The sequence below is a fragment of the Ranitomeya imitator genome, chromosome 6, assembly GCF_032444005.1.
Source record: "Ranitomeya imitator isolate aRanImi1 chromosome 6, aRanImi1.pri, whole genome shotgun sequence".
NCBI lineage: Eukaryota > Metazoa > Chordata > Amphibia > Anura > Dendrobatidae > Ranitomeya > Ranitomeya imitator.
The window spans coordinates 180,423,910-180,445,968 of NC_091287.1; the positions used below are offsets into that span (position 1 = coordinate 180,423,910).

The following is a 22,059-nucleotide window of genomic DNA, read 5'->3' on the forward strand; positions in this document are numbered from 1 at the left end:
ACAAAACAGTGGTTTACCCCCACATATGGGGTACCAGCATACTCGGGACAAACTGGGCAACAATTATTGGGGTCCAATTTCTCCTGCTACCCTTGTGAAAATAAAAAACTGCTTGCTAAAACATAATTTTTGAGGAAAGAAAAAATATTTTTTTATTTTCATGGCTCTGCGTTATAAACTTCTGTGAAGCATTTGGGGGTTCAAAGTGCTCACCACACATTTAGATAAGTTCCTTAGGGGGTCTGCTTTCCAAAATGGTGTCACTTGTGGGGGGTTTCAATGTTTAGGCACATCAGGGGCTCTCCGAACGCAACATGGCGTCCCATCTCAATTCCAGTCAATTTTGCGCTCCTTCCCTTCCGAGCTCTGCCATGCGCCCAAACAGTGGTTTACCCCCACATGTGGGGTATCGGCATACTCAGAACAAATGGCACAACTTTTGGGGTCTAATTTATTCTCTTACCCTTGGGAAAATAAAACAAATTGGAGCTGAAGTAAATTTTTTGTGAAAAAAAGTTGTGTTCATTTTTTTTTAAAACATTCCAAAAATTCCTGTAAAACACCTGAAGGGTTAATAAACTTCTTGAATGTGGTTTTGAGCACCTTGAAGGGTGCAGTTTTTAGAATGGTGTCACACTTGGTTATTTTCTATCATATAGACCCCTTAAAATGACTTGGTGTTGTAAAAATGAGAAATTGCTGGTCAACTTTTAACCCTTATAGCTCCCTAACAAAAAAAAAATTTTCGGTCCAAAATTGAGCTGATGTAAAGTAGACATGTGGGAAATGTTACTTATTAATTATTTTACATGACATATCTCTGTGATTTAAGAGCATAAATATTCAAAGTTGGAAAATTGCAAAATTTTCTAAATTTTCCCCAAATTTCCATTTTTTTCACAAATAAATGCAAGTTATATCGAAGAAATTTTACCACTATCATGAAGTACAATATGTCACGAGAAAACACTGTCAGAATCGCCAAGATCCATTGAAGCGTTCCAGAGTTATAACCTCATAAAGGGACAGTGGTCAGAATTGTAAAAATTGGCCCGGTCATTAACGTGCAAACCACCCTTGGGGGTATAGAGGTTAAGCACATTATTATATGTCTATACTATGGCATAATTGCCTTTACATATATGTGCTATATATATTTTATTCCATTATTTTGAGGATCTTTTAATGTGGGCATCTAATACTGCGATTACTATACTACTAATATATTTCCATGTCCACATACCCTTAAATTATGATACCTATGTGGTTTAATTTATTAATAGAGGTGGTTGTGGACTACTTAGCTTTGGAATTATGATTATTGTAAAATATTATATGTACCCCGTAACATCCCGTATTTTGTCATCTAAAAATCTGTCTTCCCCTGTATTTATGGTTACCATGAACTATGAAGTTTTTAGGATTTAATAAACTATGATCTACTATATACTGTATGTTGTTGTGTATTACATCTACAGGTATATGATATTTGAGTGGATGCGCAACATATTTATTTTGCTTTTGTGTGTATATATGTACCTTGAATGAAGCCTACACAATATAATACAGGAAGCTTGAACAGTATGACATTAAATTCATTAAGGCCTCTTCATGACATTACCCATGTAGTCTCTAGACCATCTCATTGTGTACATGACAAAAGCGGGACTCATTGTTGAAGTGAATAGATCTCCATTCCAGTCTTGCTCTGCACCATGATAGCATTTAAGTGCAGTGGCATAAGGTCAATGGGAATCCTGTAGATGAACCTTTGACTTGTGGCCCATTGTCATGCAAATGCCATCTGATGGTTTGTGTAGACACTGCTTGACTTCCTAGACTTGGTATGTGATGTCCATTTTCACTTTCAGTACAGAAGGGATCAGTTAGGCTACGTTCACATTAGCGTTCCGCTAATGTGCGTCGCTGTTGCGTCGGCGACGCAGCGGCGACGCGCCCCTATGTTTTACATAGGGGATGCGTGCGTTTTTTGGGTGGCGTTTTTCGACACGTGCGTCGTTTCCGACGCTAGCGTCGGACGCAAGAAAATGCAACAAGTTGCATTTTTCGTGCGTCCGATTTTCGTCAAAAAACGACGCACGCGTCGCAAAACGCAGCGTTTTTGCGCGCGTTTTTTGTGCGTCGTGCGTTGCGTCGCCGACGCACCGGCGCGCAACGCTAATGTGAACGTAGCCTTATGGAACCAGCGATCCGGCCATTTCTACAAAGTGTCCCAGTAGTCATTGTCTACATGGCAACGCCAAACAGCATGTGGCTTTGGATACTGTGAGCAGCCTAAACGGCCTAAACATGCTACCATAGCATGCAATGTTTCCGATCTGATCTCACAAAAAGCACGTTTGGGACATCATTAGTTGACAATTGTAAAGGAAACTGCCAGCTTAATAGCTATGTTACAAGCTGTGGATCTAAAGGCCCCGTCACACATAGCGACGCTTAAGCGATCCCGACGATACGACCTATCAGGGATCGTTGCTGCGTCGCTATGTGGTCGCTGGTGAGATGTCACACAGTGCGATCTCCCCAACGACGCAGCAGCGATGCGGTGACCTGTAGCGACCTGTACAACAATGCTATTTCATGACGATTCAATGGGACGTCCTGTCAACGAGGTCGTTGGTAAGGTGTCAAACACAGCGATGTGTGCTACCCAGCGGGACCTCAACGATCAAAAAACAGTCCAGGCCATTCCGACACGACCAGCGATCTCACAGCAGGGGCCTGGTCGCTGCTACGTGTCACACATAGCGAGATCGCTACTGAGGTCGCTGTTGCGTCACAAAACTTGTGACTCAGCAGCGATCTCGCTAGCGATCTCGCTATGTGTGACGGGGGCTTTATTGATTTATCTACCCAATGACAGAGTGGCAGAACATTTGTCAGACAACCATTAATAATCTCTCTGATAGCATGCCAAGGCATGTACATGTGTATAATTCTGCATGTGGCACTAATAAGCAATAATAAATTAACATGTTTTTGAAAATGTTTTAATTTTTTTCATCATTGTATATAATTTACATGTCTATCCGTCCCTTCTTGGTGCTTCAATTTAAATGTTGAGTGTAATATTTCTTGGAATTGAAATTACCTAAGTCCATCAAAAACTACCGTATATACTTGAGTATAAGCCATCCAGAGTATAAGCCGGGGCACCTACTTTTGCCACGGAAAACTGGGTAAGTTTATTCACTCGAGTATAAATCGGGTATGCATTGTCCCTTCATCCCTGTCCTGGTATGCGGCTGCCCTGTCCTGGCATGTGTGGCTCCCCCGGTTCCGCATGGCTCGGTTCTCCCCGTCCTATCGTTGTATGCATGGCTCACATCCATCCCCCCATCCTACTCACCCTTCTCGTGCCGTCACTGCATCTCCATTGTCCCAGCGCCGGCAGCTCTCCTCTCCTGTGCTGAACGGTCACGTGGTATCACTCATTAAGGTAATGAATATGCGTTCCACGCCTATGGGAGTGGAGACACGTACATATTCATTACCTTATTGGGTGGCACCAAGTGACAGCTCAGCACAGGAAGAGCTGCCGGCGCCGGGGCAACGGAGATGCAGCGGCGGAGATGCAGCAGCGGCGCGAGGAGGGTGAGTATGATGTCTTCTGTTAGCCAAGGGCTGCAGCTGTACCTGTGCCACAGCCGCCGGCTCCTGCCGTTGCTCCGCCGTTCCCCTCCCCCGCCGGCTTTCTGGACAATGACTCGTGTATAAGCCGAGGGGGGGGGCGTTTTCAACACACAAAAAATGTGCTGAAAATCTCTTCCTATACACGAGTATATAGGGTACTTTTCTTTGCAGATGATATTCTGTTTTTACTTCCCATTACCTCACTGGGTAATTGGGCCTTACATATTCACATTTTATTCTATGAAGGCCCACGTTTTTTGAGGGAGAAAATTACGATTTCAGGGATGCCATTATTTTTTTACATTACTTTTTTTAAGTGTTTTTTTTTTCTTTTTTTCGATGGTCTTTATCAAATGGGTTATTTTATGGTACAGGTCTCCTCTTTTACTTCAATATTTACATAAAACAGCATTTTTAGTGCTCAGATATTATTCCATTATTTTCTCTACTTTTTTTTATTTTTTTTAAATGTTTTCCTTTTTTCTACCTCCAAACGTTCCCATACAGTAATAGTTTTACAAATAGCCCCATATAGTAATTCTGGCAGCCATCCTGTAATAATGTCTCTAATCCTGTTATAATGTCCCCTGTCCTCTAATAATGTTTGCTGGTTCACAGTTTTTCAGTGTGGTCTTGCAGCGACAGCTTGTGAGCTAAGCTTCTAACTAACGTTATAAGCTCTCAATGCAAATCTATGAGAGCCAGAACGAGGCTTTCATAGACTTACATTGACTAGTGGCCTCTAGCTCGCTCTATGAAATGTAGTAGAAGCCAGCAGGTCACAAACTACAGGAGACGGACCGGAGCGGCATTGAAAACACATAGGCACAGGAGACTTGGAGACACAAACAGGAGACCTGGATTTTAAGCACTACTCCAACAGTGAAATAGAAAAAAAATGCTGGATTGGTGCTTTAACTCAGAAAACAACTTTAAACCTTTCTTGTCAATTCTCTTTGATTACATACTTTGGATTTTACCTATCAGACTTCTGGGACACTCTGTAAACTCACTCTACCCTACTTATTCTATACATTAGAAGAAAGTTGAACAAACTCACTGACCATCTAACGTGTCTGTTCTCCCGATTGATTTTGCCCAACAGATAATGTTGGGCAGTTGGAATTTCAATGCATGATCCTTTTGATGTCAGAGGAGATAAATCGATTCAGAATTTTCTGGCAGTGGCTTTCTTTTCCTCTCTCCTGATTGCAAACATATAAATGTTCGGCAGAGCTGAATGCTCATGTGCATGGAGAAGATGTAAGAGATAATGGTCTGCTAAACAAATAGTCTACTGATAGATATTTCATGTGTATAGCCTACTTTAAAAAGTAGTAGATACCATGGGACTATTTCCCATAGTACTATATGACATGATCATATCTTTTGTTATCAATATTATCAAATTACATTCTTACACAGGTTTCTGATTATAAAATGCAAACAATAAAAACACTAATTGACAGATCCACAGATGGCACTTAGATTTCCATCAACCTATTTTTGTGGCTTCACCTACTCTGGACACATAATCCACACCTAGCAGACTTGACCCAAAGTAGGATATGATTATTGCTAAAATGACTAAAAACCCACGAGATGAGAAGACCTTCCACATAAAACTGTTGAAAAGGTTCCTGATGGTATTTTTTAAATAAAAATGTTGCTTTCCATTACAACAGTGGATACACCCCTTCACGTGCCCCTTCCACTTCCCAGCTGGAACGCCAGCATGTTCACTTACTCGTCCACGCCCCTCAGCATCTGTTTCCTCCTAGGACCTGTGCGTGGCACGCAGGTCTCTTAGGGCGCATTCCCCCTGCCTCAAAGGGGAAGTGCACTTCTGAAGACGTCTCCAGCCAATAGCTGGGAGACATCTAATATTTAAGGTACCCTCCCCTATTGGGAGATGCCGTAGCAACTTTAGCATTCAGTGTGTTTCCCGCTACCAAGTTGTGAGGTCCCTGTACCTGTGCTCCCTGAACCTGATTCAGTCTTTCCTTCCTGCCCTGTCTTAACTGGTTCTTGTCTGCCTTGCTGTAACCTGATCCTGTCCTGCCTTTACCAATTCCAGAGCCTGATCCATCTTGTCCTCACCTATACCGCTAACCTCACCAGTACAGACTGAACCTGTCATCCTGTAACTGAGTAGTCAGTCCTGTGTTCCTGAACCTATCCTGTCTGTTCCTATTACAGTATCAGTTCTGTCTACCGGCCGTACGTCCCCCTGTTATTCAGTTTCTGGCAGGTCCTGCTTCGCTGCCCCTTTGGTGGTCATCTGCTGCAGCTCTGAGGTCTGTCCTGGAGTAGCACCTGGCATCCACCTGGGTTCAAGTCTAACCACACCATCGGGGGCTCTAGTGAAGAACCAGGTCGTCGCTTAGTTGCGCCCCTTCCAGGCTCTCTCCAGACCGTGACAGTGGTTCCACAACCACGTGCACAAGAAATAAATATATATTGTCTTGAAAAAGTATTCAAACCCTGTGAACTTTTCCACATTTGTTCACATTACAAACCCTGTGAACTTTTCCACATTTTTTCACATTACACCCACAAACTTAAAGGGGTTATCCGGACTTAAGCATACGGTATATGAATACTCCTGGCCACATTCCGAGTAGACAGATTTCGGCCTCTCTCAATACTATATAGTTGCACTGAGCGAGGCTGTGCCCTTCCAGTCTGGATGTGTCCAGATGTATGCACATCACATACTTATGGTCACCGGCTTCTGGCACTGGAGAATCCTCACACTGCGCAGTGCACGCTATGTGAGGATTCACAAGTCTGCAGTCACAGAGTGAATGCAAACTTAACTTAAGACAGGACAACCCATATAAAAGTATTTTATTGGGATTTTACGTGTATATAACAAAAAGTAGAAATATATTTTTGAAGTGCAAAGGACATGATAAATGGATTGCCAATTTTAAAAACATAAATGTAAAAATTGTGACGTGCATTTGTATTTGGCCCTTCTGTATTCGGATACCCCTAATTAAAATAATTATTGACCAAATGCCTCCAGAAGTCACATAATTAGTAAATTGAGTCTGCCTGTAATTTATTCTTAGTATAACCACAGCTATTCTGAGAAGGTCTAAGAGGTTTGTTTGAGAATATTAGGGATCAAACAGCATCATGAAAACCAAGCAACACACCAAACTGGTCATGATAAAGTTGTGGAGAAGACCAGGGTTATGAAGAAAAATATTTAACCTATATAGATATCATGAACAAGATAGTAAATAGGCCATAAACTGCTCATAAAGCTAGAAAACCCAATGGAAAAAAGTGCAAGACAGAAGATATTACAAATATAAATTTTATTTTAACAATAATTAAAATAGGAAGAAATATACAAGACACAAGATTCTAGGCTAATGAGAGATAACATACCATAAGGTATGCCCTTCAGGGTTCATACAGTCAGATAGGGCTAAAGTACAAAAGATAATAAATGCAAGGTACGAGCCCGTATGATTTAAATGTTAATGACGTATACCGATGTAATAAAGGCATCATAGTAAAGCATTGTAGTAAATATCATAAAACACTAAAATAGATTATAAAAAAAAAAAAAAAGACCAACGCAAGGTTGGGTTATGAAGAAAAATATCTCAAGCTCTGAATATCTCATGGAGCACTATTCAATCTATCATCAAAAAATGGAAGGAGTACGACAACTTCAAACTTACTAAGACAGCCGTCCACCCAAACTTCCAAGCAAGGAGAGCACTAAATACATAAGGAGCCAATAAGTTTTATTTTTAAACACCTAGAAATATAAAAAAAGAATGCACATACAAACTTATAAATTTTATTTACACATTCACTGCAATGTCCATCTGGACCAAAATATTACAATATTTTCAATATGATAAATATAAATATGAAGCTGAGTTAGTCCATTATTGTGGAAAAATCTTTATGAAAGGATGCATCAGTCACTTCTTTAAGAATGCCAACTGTTTCTTTTGAAAGCATTCTAGAAAGTTGTTTTTTGCCTAGAGAGAAGGGGACACGGTGTGTCAATGTTGCACTTTTAGGGAAAAATGCATGCAAATCAATCATCATTCTAATATTAGATATTAGGGGTAAAAAAAGCGAAACAACTGACCAATTCTAATTACATTTATCACTACACATTTGACAATAGTAATTTAATTTGAAAACAATCTCAATTGTATTTACAAAATATTTGTATTTGAAGGACAAAGGACTTGTTCCGAAATGTGCGTTGGGGTGTGCGCCGCACTTAGACTGGGGACCATCTACTAGGTAACCTCCGCTGCCTGGATATTCATATCTCTTTACACAGACTCTTTGCACACACTGCTATTAAGTATATACTATTGTTGTATATGCATGCTCACTCTTGTTTTTACAGGTTTATATTAACTATGTGTGTGCATATCTTTGTTTAGCATCACTAAAATTCTCCTTGTGACACCTATCCTCCACATATGATTAGGTTGTCAGCACTAATCACATCACTGTGTCTATGCAAACTTCCAGGCAACGTGCAATGACATGCATATCTTCATTCTGGTCCAATAGGTTTCTCATGCTATTTATTTTCCATTAGTATATTTATTACATATTGACATATTAACAGATTATATTTGATCAGTTTTTTACATAGTTTTGCTACCTTATATCATCCTTTTGTTGCCCCCCCTTGATTTGATATTTTTAATTCTTCATTTTGTTTTATCATCTTTTACATCTTCATCCAATTACTGTTTTTATTCAGGTGCGGATATGTTGCTGCGTGCAGTGCCATCTATTGCCACCCATTGTCTAATAAAGGTGTTTTATTTCCTATGCAATGTCCCACACTCATTTTTAGACCAATGTTCGGTGTTCTCCTCTTGGCTCTTAAAAAATATTTATAGTTGTGCTACAATATCATTTGAGTGATCAAAGTTTCTCAGCCATCTGAAATCAAGTATTCCTAAACAATAATTAAAAAAAACTAAACACCCACCTAGACATTTAAAAGGCTTGGCACTCTGGGTCTGGGTTCGAACCCTCAAGCCTGTGCTTTGTGGTTGGCTTCTCTATCTGCCGAGCCACAGCAGGTACACCTTTAATCTATTTAGAGTAACAGATGTTTTCATTTGTCTGCCCTATCACCATTCAGATGCCACTTTATATAGTTTCCCCCGTTTGTATTTCCTGCTGGTGACAGTCTCATTTGGATGTCCAGCCATTCTGCTGTAGTTTAAGCCAGTCAGTGACAGACCAGCTAGGGCTTCTCTCTCTGCGGTTTTTGTTCTTTTCCCTGCTTCTATCCTCTTTTTAGGAAGTAGGCAGCATATTCTCTAACAGTACGTTCTTAATCCTTTATTTTGTTGTTTATTTTACTCATTCTGGGATCCCTTCCTATTTCAGCACAATTTCCCATTTTAGATAACTTGCACTCTGCTCGGTCCTCCGATTATTTAGGAGGAACGTGAAGAGCTTGACGGCCTTTCAGACAGCATAGATCCAAGTTGTCATCATTTAGTCTGTGGTTAGAGCTATCTCAGCTTATGAAGGAACCACTAGTGACTGCAGGGTCAGAATCTCTAGTCTGTACAGGGATCGGAAGGGTCAATTGCAGTTTGTTACTTCGTTTCCCAAGTGAGTTGCTATCTGCCTAGAGACAAGGTTGGACAAAAATCACTGGTAAATAATCTACTTACAATGGCAAAGAGGGAAAAGCAGGGTCTTGTACAATGACTTGTGATTCGACAGCTTTGTAAGAAATGCATGACAATTTAGCCATTGTGCCGATTCAAATGGAAATGGTCCAGAAGCATTTTTGGTCCCAAGAATAAAATCTGCAAACAATAAATAACGCAATTTTCTTTTAGAGTCTACTGAATAAAAGTACACAAAAAATAGAAATTAAAAACATATTGTGACTGCATATAGCAAAGTCAAAGAACCAACTACTGCTAGGACTGTGAATGATGAAACGGAGTACAACAGGAGTCAATAGGAACTATAAAAAATAATACTTTATTGTATGAAAAATTACACACCATAAAAAGTGCATACAGTATACATAGGTAATTATATCAAAAAGTGCATAAGGATGGGACATGTGGATAACCACCGGTGCGGGCTGCCCAGATGAGATAGATACAGAAATAAAGTGCAAGGCTGCCAAGGGAATCAATCAGTAAACAGGCTCGTGGTAAATAATCTCCCACAGCGGGCACCGGATAGGATCCTAATGTACAGAATGGAGGTTCTGTACATTAGGATCCTATCCGGTGCCCGCTGTCCCACCTATCCGATGCAGCGCTGCTGATATATGTTTAATTGTATGCTGTGGGACAAGATGATGTTTTCAGCTATACCATTTTTATTTACATTCATCTTTTTGATGATGCTTTATTTCACTTTTTTCAAGCGGTATGTTAAAAAAAATCATAGTTTGATACAGTTATATGAAAACGTTTGGGCACCCCTATTAATCTTAAACTGTAAAGCGCTGCGGAATATGTTAGCGCTATATAAAAATAAAGATTATTATTATTATTAAGCTTAATGTTTTATAAAAATAGTGTTTTTTTTTTTGCAACAGCTATTTCAGTTTCATATATCTAATAACTGTTGGACACAGTAATGTTTCTGCCTTGAAATGAGGTTTATTGTACTAACAGAAAATGTGCAATCTGAATTCAAACAAAATTTGATAGGTGCATAAGTATGGGCACCCCACCAGAAAAGTGACATTAATATTTAGTAGATCCTCCTTTTGCAAAAATAACAGCCTCTAGTCGCTTCCCGTAGCTTTTAATGAGTTCCTGGATCCTGGATGAAGGTATTTTTGACCATTCCTCTTTACAAAACAATTCCAGTTCAGTTAAGTTTGATGGTCGCCGAGCATGGACAGCCCTCTTCAAATGATCCCACAGATGTTCAATGATATTCAGGTCTGGGGACTGGGATGGCCATTCCAGAACAGTGTAATTGTTCCTCTGCATGAATGCCTGAGTAAATTTGGAGCGGTGTTTTGGATCATTGTCTTGCTGAAAGATCCATTCCCTGTGTAACTTCAACTTTGTCACTGATTCATGAACATTATTGTCAAGAATCTGCTGATACTGAGAGGAATCCATGCATCTCTCAACTTCAACAAGATTCCCGCTGCCGGCATTGGCCACACAGCCCCAAAGCATGATGGAACCTCCACCAAATTTTTACTGTGGGTAGCAAGTGTTTTTCTAGGAATGCTGTGTTTTTTGGCCACCATGCATAACGCCTTTTTGTATGACCAAACAACTCAATCTTGGTTTCATCAGTCCACAGGACCTTCTTCCAAAAAGAAATTGGCTTCTCCAAATGTGCTTTTGCATACCTCAGCCAACTCTGTTTGTGGCATGCTTGCAGAAACGGCTTCTTTCGCATCACTCTCCCATACAGCTTCTCCTTGTGCAAAGTGCGTTGTATAGTTCAGAGGTCCCCAACTCCAGTCCTCAAGGCCCACCAACAGGTCATGTTTTCAGGATTTCCTTTGCATTGCACAGGTGATGCAATTATTACCTGGGCAAGACTAAGGAAATCCTGAAAACATGACATGTTGGTGGGCCTTGAGGACTGGAGTTGGGGACCCCTGGTATAGTTGACCGATGCACAGTGACACCATCTGCAGCAAATTGATGCTGCAGCTCTCTGGAGGTGGTCTGAGGATTGTCCTTGACTGATCTCATCATTCTTCTTCTCTGCCTTTCTGATGTTTTTCTTGGCCTGCCACTTCTGGCCTTAACAAGACCTGTACCTGTGTTCTTCCATTTCCTTACTATGTTCCTCACAGTGGAAATTGACAGGTTAAATCTCTGAGACGGCTTTTTGTATCCTTTCCCTGAACAACTATGTTGAATAGTCTTTGTTTTCAGATCATTAGACAGTTGTTTTGAGGAGCCCATGATGCTACTCTTCAGAGGAGATTCAAACAGGAGAACAACTTGCAAGTGGCCACTTTAAGTAGCTTTTCTCATGATTGCATACACCTGGCTATGAAGTTCAAAGCTCAATGAGCTTAGAAAACCAAAAAAAGTGCTATAGTAAGTCAGTAAAAAGTAGGTAGGAGTATTTAAAACAAGAAAATGATAAGGGTGCCCATACTTATGCACCTGTCAAATTTTGTTTGAATGCAGATTGCACATTTTCTGTTAGTACAATAAACCTCATTTCAAGTCAGAAACATTACTGAGTCCAACAGTTATTAGATATATGAAACTGAAATAGCTGTTGCAAAAAAAAAAACAATTTTTATAAAACAAGCTTAAGATTAATAGGGGTGCCCAAACTTTTTCATATAACTGTACTTTTTTAGGGATTTTTACGGCATACACTGAATGGGGTTAATTAGTTTTGACAGTTTAACAGATCAAGTCGTTCCTGACGTGGCAATATCAAATATGTGTACTTTCTTTTACATAAAAATATGCATTTATGGGTATTTTTTTTTATGTATTTTGTCATTTTTTTAATATATACGTTTATAATTTTTTTCACTTTTTTACTTAGTTTCTCTATGGGACTTTTATTTTTTTCACTTTGATCGCTATTTTAAGGTTTGTGTGTCAGCATGGAAATGCACTTGGGACTCCTGTAATAGCGTTTCATTTTACTCAAATATTGATGGATAGTTCACACTGACACTGATGCACCCAGGACAGCTTCAATTTCTTAGGAATTTGATTTGGGCTGTTTATCAACCATCCGGACTATCCTGCGTTGCAACCTTTCATCAATTTTTCCCTGCCATCAACGTCCAGGGAGATTAGCTACAGTGCCATAGATTGGAAACTTCTTGATTAGACAAAAAAAAAAGAATAAAGATATAGTGGTATGGTAATCTAATAATTTAACAAAAAAAAACCAATACCTAAAAAATGTAACTTTATTAATGACTACTAAAAACTTTTGACAATTCACCACAAACCCACATCCAAAAACACAATACCTCAGGCTCCTATTCCACCCTATTACTCCCTAATGTACCCTTCCTAGCAGCGGAGGTGGGCACCCTATCTTGTACGCAAAATGGCGCCCCCACTCAACGACGGCTCACCCAAGATACACACTATTGAACCCTAGAAACAATGCAGTCGGAACACACAAATAAACCGGGTACAACAATAAAGCGTGCCATGAAAAAAAAAGAAAGGAACGTAGGGAGTAAACTATAAGGGGTGATACCTTAACCTACAAAAAGCAGACAATATGCTTAAAGAGAAGGAGCCAAATACAATAAACTTATAACATACATGACTAAAAGATGGAACTCCAGATGAGCAAACAACAGGCTAGGGTAAAGAAAATGATATCTAAGAAGGCCTAAACTAACTGGCCCTTATACAACCCTATTAGCACTATCCCTGCCTGACAGCGGAGGTTGGCACCCTACAAATAAACGTCAGTGGCGCCCCCGCTCCAGTCGGCTGACCCTCAGTAACTCTACAAACTTACTCTTTCACCTCTCAAAAATAAAGGTGGTGAGGGAACCACGTGTGTATGAAGAAAAAAGGGGAAAGAGTGCAAAGGACAGTAAAGACTCAGATTAATAAGTTCAAAAAGGCTTACATGCAAAAAAATTCAGTAGGGGTATCTCATATAAAACAACAAATTGTTCTGCTATTATAGTGTTATACCAATCTTCGGAGGCAACCATGAAACACCTCTTTGAGTCATGCAAAAAGACAATACTACGGCCGACAGAACCAGATGTTCCCTCACAGAAGATACATAATTGAATATTGCAACTCTCCACTATTGCACAACCTCTCAAGACACAACGTGCTCTTATCTGGGGTCCAAATGGTAGACAAACACCTCAAGGGCAACAGGCAGGAGTTTTATCCTGATTACTGCGCCAAACAGAGATACAAGAGAGAGACCTCATTCAGATATAAATACACATCAATCACTGTATGAATTGTTACACCAGTGAAGTGTCACATTGGTCTCCAAAGAAGCCCTTTAGGTCATGTCATATAATCATAATGCGGCTTACCAAACCAAGAGATGTTCCCCCATAGAAGACAGATAATTAACTATTACAACTCTCCCCTATTGCACAATTCCCAACAGGTACAAAATGCCAACCAAATGCAGTAAGTCACATTGAACAAAAAGATAAAATCTTATCTGGAGTCCACATGATACAAACACGCCTCAACGCGTTTCCCTTCCATGATGACAGTTCGTCAGGAGGCTAATGGAAAAAAACGGTGCCAGAGGATACAACATACGGCAGTCATGACATCCTGGTTGCAGGTATGCAGTGTAGCAGAAGGCTGGGCTTTAAAAAGGGCCGCTGATTAATGCAGCCCACATGTGTGAGAGAGAGTGCACAAAGATATAGCAGACCGTAACATACCCTATCTTTTTGTCCCTGATTCAGAACAGCGGATGTCACGGAACAATAGAAACGCTATAGGTACAATTGTGCCCCTCCTCCTAGCGCTTACTTCCAAGCATGCACAGGTATCAGCACTCCAAAAAGCACAATCACACTGGTATCGCTTACTTCCTAGCAGTGATGCTAACCAAATCACGCATGCGTGTTCCCACATGGGGGCGGTAATGCGGAGAGGACAGCATCCCACGCCGCGCACTGACACAGCGGTCAGTACCATAAAAAAGATGGCACTTGTCCTCATCGCGCTCACTTCCGAGCATGCGCAGTCAACAGCACAAAATTCCCACAGGCGCACTGGTAGCGCTTACTGACGCGAAAATATTCAACAAATCCCGCATGCGTAGTACGCGGTTCTGAATCTCAGACCGCACATGACTGTTGCCAAAATAGTGGCGGCCATACAGAGAAGACCGCATCCGAGCCGTACACACGCACTGCCACATCGGTCAGTACCATATAACATAAAGGATGGCGCTCCAATTTATGCTTGCGTACTGCAGAACCCGCTAAAAAAAAGGCGGTAGTATCGCACACCCACATTATTATAGGAAGATGTCTTCCCCAAATGGGATAGCTCATACCCAATCACATTGAAAGCTCTGCTCTGCTTTACGGCCGGTACTGACAGTCAGTGGAGGGAAGCTCTCGGCAGCAGCGCGTGCATTAGCAGCGCTCCTGCCGAAAGCAGTTTTAACCCTGTGGACGCCGGGGGACGTGACAGACATCAGAATGTGAGTATGTAGTGTTTTTTTTTTACTTTTACAATGGTAACCAGGGTAAATATTGGGTTACTAAGTGCGGCCCTGCGCTTAGTAACCCGATGTTTACCCTGGTTACAGGTGAACACATCGCTAGATCGGCATCACACACGCTGATCTAGCGATGACAGCGGGGTGATCAGCGACCAAAAAAAGGTCCTGATCATTCCCCACGACCAACGATCTCCCAGCAGGGGCCTGATCGTTGGTCGCTGTCACACATAAAGATATCGCTAGCGGGATCGTTGCTACGTCACCAAAAAGCGTGACGTTGCAACGATATCCTTAACGATGTGTGAAGGTAACTTAAGGCCGCTATTTGGTCATGAATTGCCATGGCAAACATCAGGACCACACAATCATGATCTGAGGGCACCAATTGGGATAAAGAGGAAGCCCCCACACTCTGTTAACCATTTATAATGAAGTAGTCATTAGCAGCATCTAAGGGGTTAAACATATTTGGACGGTGCAAACACTGATCGTGGCTTATACAGCAAGTTGTCAGCTATAGTGGACAGCCAACAGCTGCTGGATTGTCACCTGGGTGGGGAGGCTATTCCCTAATATCTCAGGTCAGTTAAAAGACGTATTGGCTGTCATTAAGGGGTTTAATGTATAAATATATGAGGGGACAGTGCAAAGACCTTTCTGATGATCTTTTTACTCATAGACCTGAGACAGGAACAAGGGGGCATCCTCTACGTCTGGAGGAAAGAAGGTTTAAGCATAATAACAGACATGGATTCTTTACTGTAAGAGCAGTGAGACTATGGAACTCTCTGCCGTATGATGGTGTAATGAGGGATTCACTACTAAAATTTAAGAGGGGACTGGATACCTTTCTTGAAAAGTATAATGTTACAGGTTATATATACTAGATTCCTTGATAGGGCGTTGATCCAGGGAACTAGTCTGATTGCCATATGTGGAGTCGGGAAGGAATTTTTTTTCCCCAATGTGGAGCATAAAGTTTGCCACATGGGTTTTTTTTGCCTTCCTCTGGATCAACATGTTAGGGCATGTTAGGTTAGGCTATGGGTTGAACTAGATGGACTTAAAGCCTTCCTTCAACCTTAAATACTATGTTAATATGCGCTACTATCATAACATACCTTTATTTTTTTCTTTCAAAATAACGTAGAAACAAGCTGCCATGTCAGAAATTATAGTGAGAAAGAACAATGGATTATTCTTTATACTCTGATCAAATGGAAGTTGTCGAACACAAACATGAAACCTACAACAGCAAACACAATATTCGGGATGTTAAGAAATGAATGAAATTATAGCTTTATTAACATGAAAACATAATTACAAACAAAAGCAGGAAATGACTTCCTAAAATTATCCAAAGAATACATAATAGGCGATTTTTATTACTGTCTTCAATTTAGCTTAAAGGGAACTTGACACATCAAAAAACACTATTAACCTGCAGATATGGGGATAATAATCTGCAGGTTAATAGAGTTGTGCCCGGCGCCTGCACTTAGACCCACACTTGCAGAAGGAAATTAAGTTACTTCCTTCTGGCAACGTTCGGGTTTCAGTCACTACTCTGAAAATAGAGAGCGGCGGCTAACGCTGTGAGAGGGAACGGTAACAGCCACCGCTCTCGATATACAGCCGCCACTCTCTATCACAGGTCCCGTTCCGGCACCTCCAATCTTCTTGTGACGCCGCACTCCTACTTGCTTCATGGCTCCCCGGCATCGCGCTCCTGCACAGGCATACTTATCTGCCTGTTGAGGGCACAGCAAATTCCTGCAGTGTGCAGGCGCTGGGGATCTCTGACCTTTCCCGACACCTGCACACTGCGCAGTAGCAAAAAACAATTTGAAAATGGCGCCAGTAGTAGATCTCGGTGTCTAGCTGTGATTCGATAGCCGCTACTGGGTGTGTGCCGGGGGCACCATCTTACTGGAGAGGAAAAAAAATTCATGGCCGCCCTCGCCTGCGCAGTAGCAGCACTTGGTGTCCATAGCTGATCTGAGAGCTGCTACTGCGCAGGCAGCGCTATCTTGGATGAAGATTTTTTTTTCTCCAGTAAGATGGCGTTGCCGGCGCATGCGCAGTAGCAGCTCTTCTGTGTCTAGCTGTGAGAGCTACTACTGAGCAGGCTCGGGCGGCGCCATCTTGGAGGAGGATTTTTTTTTCTTCTCCAGTAAGATGGCGCCAGCTGCGCATGCGCAATAGCAGCTGTCGGATCACAGCTAGACACAGAGTTGTTAAAGCGCAGGTGGCTCCATTTTCAAAATGTTTTTTTTTCCTAGCTGGATAACATCAAGAAAATGTATTATTGCCACACTAACCATGCAATTATGCTGCATTTTTTGTCTCTCTCTTCAGTATGTTAGGTATTTATTATGCAAACTATAGGGCGGGTCACTGAGGGCTCAGTAACCTGTCAGCAGTCTGCATTATGAATATCTAATCAGAGCACCACATGCACCAACACCGCCTTAGGGCACGAGAATCTCTAACTACAAACTGAAAATAAAGTTTAAAGAACAACCATAAGATGAATTTCATCAACCAAGGTATCATTTTAATCAGTATAACAGCGCCGACCTGACACTGTGTGTAGGTTACTGAGCACAATCCTGCTGACAGGTTCACTTTAAATGTATTGGTGCAGAAGAAAATGTATATTACCATAATCCATTTAAAAGAAATAGAAAAGGAAACATTATCCTATATCTACAATGTTCAATGTTATCGATCATTCAGGAAATGGCAAATTTTTTTTTAACCAAACTCAGAGGTTTGTAGAGCGGGTGGGTGTGTGGTAGAATGTAAGGTCTCAGGACACATTGCTGTGTGACATTCTCAATCCAACTATTGAGCCATATTAAATGCATTTTAACCACTTTCTAACATGCAATGTACACACACTAGTGTAAGGAGCCAGCACCTGCCTTCAGCAATAGGAATCAGAACCAACTCTGATTGTTGCTGTGTACGCATAAATGTTCACACGTTGTGTTTTTTCTGCAGGCAAAACCTGCTCTATTGGCAGTAAAAATGCTGCTTACAAAAAGCAGGTTTTGCTGCGTATTTTCTGCTGCTTTTTTTGTTGTCTCTTGTGCATGCTGATAAACTTTAGTGCCCCCCAAAAAGCATGATGCAACTTCCTTAAAGGGAACCTGTCACCCTCCCCCCAGGCGTTTGAAACTAAAAGAGCCACCTTGTGCAGCAGTAATGCTGCATTCTGACAAGGTGGTTCTTTTAGTTCTGGGTGCTGTAACTGCCGAAATAATCAGTTTTGTAATTTGTCCTAAATACCTTTTCTTCAGTCAAGGAGGCAGGCCTTTCCCCCCTGCTGCAGACGCCACACAGACGTCACTCAAATCTTCTTGGCGCCACCTCCCCAGCGCTGTTTTGATATGAGCCGGCGCCTGCGCTCCTTTCTCCTGCCTTGGGCAGGCGCAGTGAGCGCTGCCCGTCTGTCCTCATATGCAGTCCATCTGACTGCACCTGTGCGGACGCCCTGCCTGTGAATCCCAGCCCCATAGTATGAATCAATAAGAAGACACTGCGGGACTGGGATTCACAGGCAGGGCGTCCACACAGGCGCAGTCAGCTGGACTGCATATGAGGACAGAAGGGCAGCGCTCACTGCGCCTGCCCAAGGCAGGAGAAAAGAGCGCAGGCGCCGGCTCATTTCAAAACAGCGCTGAGGAGGCGGCGCCAAGAAGATTTGAGTGACGGCTGTGTGGCGTCTGCAGCAGGGGGGAAAGGCCTGCCTCCAGGACTGAAGAAAAGGTATTTAGGACAAATTAGAAAACTGATTATTTCGGCAGTTACAGCACCCAGAACTAAAAGAGCCACCTTGTCAGAATGCAGCATTACTGCTGCACAAGGTGGCTCTTTTACTTAAAAACGCCTGGGGGGAGGGGTGACAGGTTCCCTTTAAGATTTTTGTACCAAAAGTGCAGGAAAGAGGGATTTTTTGTACTCACCGTAACATCTTTCTTGGAGCCTTCATTGGGGGACACAGGTAATGTTGGGTGTATGCTGCTGTTGCTAGGAGGCCGACACTAGGCAAAAAAGGAAGATACTGTAGCTCCTCCTCAGCAGTATACACCCACTGACAGGCACAAAGTACCTCAGTTAGTATTAAAGCAGTAGGAGAAGCAACCAAAACTCAAAATATGTACCAACCCAACAACAAAGGCACATAGGCCCAAAAGTGGTACAGTTAGGGAGGGTGCTGTATCCCCCAATGAAGGCTCCAAGAAAGATTTTACGGTGAATACCAAAAATCCCTCTTTCTTTATGGCTTCATTGGGGGACACAGGTAATGTTGGGATGTCCCAAAGCAGTCCCTAGGGTGGGAAACAGAAAGGATGCAAGGAAAACAGACTCAGGTCGGCCGGTGCATAACCGCCGCCTGCAGCACCTTCCTTCCCAGGCCTGCATCAGACGAGGCATGGGTATGAACCCTGTAAAACCTTGCAAAGGTGTGCAAGGATGACCAGGTCACGGCCTTACAAATCTGTAAAGCCAAGGTCTGGTGGCCAACATCCCAGGAAGCCCCCACGGCCCGAGTAGAGTGAGCCTTCACCCCCAGAGGAGGCTGTTTGTCCTGAATGCGGTATGCCTCCAATATTGCCGAACAAATCCAATGGGCAATAGTGGACTTAGAAGCTCAAAGACCCTTACGATGACCTTCAGAGAGGATAAATAGGGCAGCGGATTGACGAAAGGAAGCAGTCCTTGAAAGGTAAACTCGGATAGCTCTGACCAGATCCAGCTTGTGGGGGGACTTCTCCAGGGGATGGACCGGAGAGGGACATAGAGAAGGAGGGACAATATCTTCATTGATGTCAAATGAAGAGACCACCTTAGGTAGGAAGGAAGGAACAAGCCTGAGAACTACCTTGTCCTGATGTAGAATCAGGAACGGGGAACGGCAGGATAATACCGCTAACTCAGAAAGTCTCCTGATGGACGTAATGGCAAATAAGATCCCATGGGTCTATAGGAGGACGATAAGGAGGCGCCAGGTGGGCGACTCCTTTAAGAAAGGTCTTTACATGGAAAAGGGAAGCCAGATTTTAAGGGAAAAGAATTGGCAGAGCAGAAACCTGCCCCTAAGAGTACTGGGCGATAGACCCGAGTCAATACCCGCTTGTAGAAAACCAAAGATTGAAGGAAGAGAAAAGGATATAGGGACCAAACTGTTGTTCTCATTCCACCGGAAGAAGGCCTTCCAATATCTGTGGTAGACACGCAAAGATGCTGGTTTTCTCGCTCTAATCATGGTCTGAATGACCTGGTGGGAAAAAACAGCCTTCCTCAGGACTGCGGCCTCAACGGCCATGCCGTTAAACTCAGAGACTGTTGACTCTGGTGGAAGAGGGTGGCCTTGTGAGAGAAGATCTGGATGGTCTAGAAGCCTCCAGGGGGTGTCTATGAAAAAATGCGGATCTGGGATCAGATCCAGGTCCGCTTCCTACAGACACTAAGTTTAAACTGATGTACTTTATGCCGGCAGTGGGTGTATACTGATGAGCTCATCAAGAGAATGCCAAGAGTGTGCAAAGCAGTCATCAAAGCAAAAGGTGGCTACTTTGAAGAACCTAGAATACAACACATAATTTCAGTAGTTTCATACTTGTTTGTTAATTATATAATTCAACATGTGTTATGTAGTTTTGATGCCTTCGGTGTGAAATGTACAATTTTCATAGTCATGAAAATACAGAAAAATCTTTAAATGAGAAGATGTGTTCAAACCTTTGGTTTGTACTATATATATATATATATATATATACACACACACTGCTCAAAAAAATAAACGGAACACTTAAACAACAGAAAATAACTCCAAGTAAATCAAACTTCTCATAAATCAAACTGTCCACTTAGGAAGCAACACTGTTTGACAATCAATTTCACATGATGTTGTGCACATGGAACAGACAACAGATGGAAATTGTTGGTGATTATCAAGACACACTCAATAAAGAAGTGGTTCTGCAGGTGGGGACCACACACCACACACCACAGTACCAATGCTTTCTGGCTGGTGTTTTGGTCACTTTTGAATGTTGGTTGTGCTTTCACACTCGTGGTAGCATGAGACGGACTCTACAACCCACACAAGTGGCTCAGGTAGTGCAGCTCATCCAGGATGGCACATCAATGCGAGCTGTGGCAAGAAGGTTTGCTGTGTCTGTCAGCGTAGTGTCCAGAGGCTGGAGGCACTACCAGGAGACAGGCCAGTACACCTGGAGACGTGAAGGGGGCCGTGCATGTGTCTGCACAAATGGTTAAAAACCGACTTCATGAGGATGGTCTGAGTGCCCGATGTCCACAGATGGCGGTTGTGCTCAAAGCCCAACACCGTGCAGAACACTTGGCATTTGCCACAGAACATCAGGATTGGCAAATTCGCCACTGGCGCCCTGTGCTCTTCACAGATAAAAGCAGGTTCACACTGAGCACATGTGACAGACGTGACAGAGTCTGGAGATGCCGTAGAAAGTGATCTGCTGCCTGCAACATCCTTCAGCATGACCGGTTTGGCAGTGGAGCAGTAATGGTGTGGGGTGGCATTTCTTTGGAGGGCTGCACAACCCTCCCTGTGCTCAACAGAGGTAGCCTGACTGCTATTAGGTACCGAGATTAAATCCTCAGACCCCTTGTGAAACCATATGCTGGTGCGCTTGGCCCTGGGTTCCTCCTAATGCAGGACAATGCCAGACCTCATGTTGCTGGAGTGTGTCAGCAGTTCCTGCAAGATGAAGGCATTGAAGCTATGGACTGGTCTGCCCATTCCCCAGACCTGAATCCGATTGAACAATTCTGGGACATCATGTCTCGCAACGTTGCACCACAGACTGTCCAGGAGTTGGCGGATGCTTTAGTTCAGGTCTGGGAGGAGACCCCTCAGGAGACCATCCGCCGCCTCATCAGAAGGATGCCCAGGTGTTGTAGGAAGGTCATACAGGCACATGGAGGCCACACACACTAAAGATTTTCCTTGCCTTGAGGCATTTCCACTGAAGTTGGATCAGTCTGTAACTTCATTTTCCACTTTGATTTTGCGCACCATTCCAACTCCAGACCTCCGTGGGATATTAGTTGCGATTTACATTGATCATTTTTAGGTTTTATTGTTCTCAACACATTCCACTATGCAATGAATAAAGATTTACAACTGGAATATTTCATTCAGTGATATCTAGGATGTGGGATTTTAGTGTT

General features: G+C 42.4%; 1 protein-coding gene across 4 annotated transcripts in view; it reads right to left on the bottom strand.

Moving 5' to 3' along the window:
- Positions 1-6,991: 6,991 nt before the first annotated feature.
- TERT (telomerase reverse transcriptase) overlaps positions 6,992-22,059 on the bottom strand; it is a 196,190-nt gene continuing 181,122 nt past the window's right edge. Inside the window, exons 14-17 of one of the 4 annotated variants that reach the window (XM_069730357.1) lie at positions 18,807-18,884; positions 15,957-16,081; positions 9,348-9,485; positions 6,992-7,664 (exon numbers count right to left, since the gene is read on the bottom strand). In XM_069730357.1, the coding sequence (XP_069586458.1) occupies positions 7,561-7,664; positions 9,348-9,485; positions 15,957-16,081; positions 18,807-18,884 (445 nt within the window). In that variant the 3' untranslated portion in view covers positions 6,992-7,560. Of the gene's footprint in view, positions 7,665-9,343; positions 9,486-15,956; positions 16,082-18,806; positions 18,885-22,059 lie in introns of those variants that run through there. The other 3 variants (XM_069730358.1, XR_011314016.1, XM_069730359.1) reach the window with 3 other exon arrangements.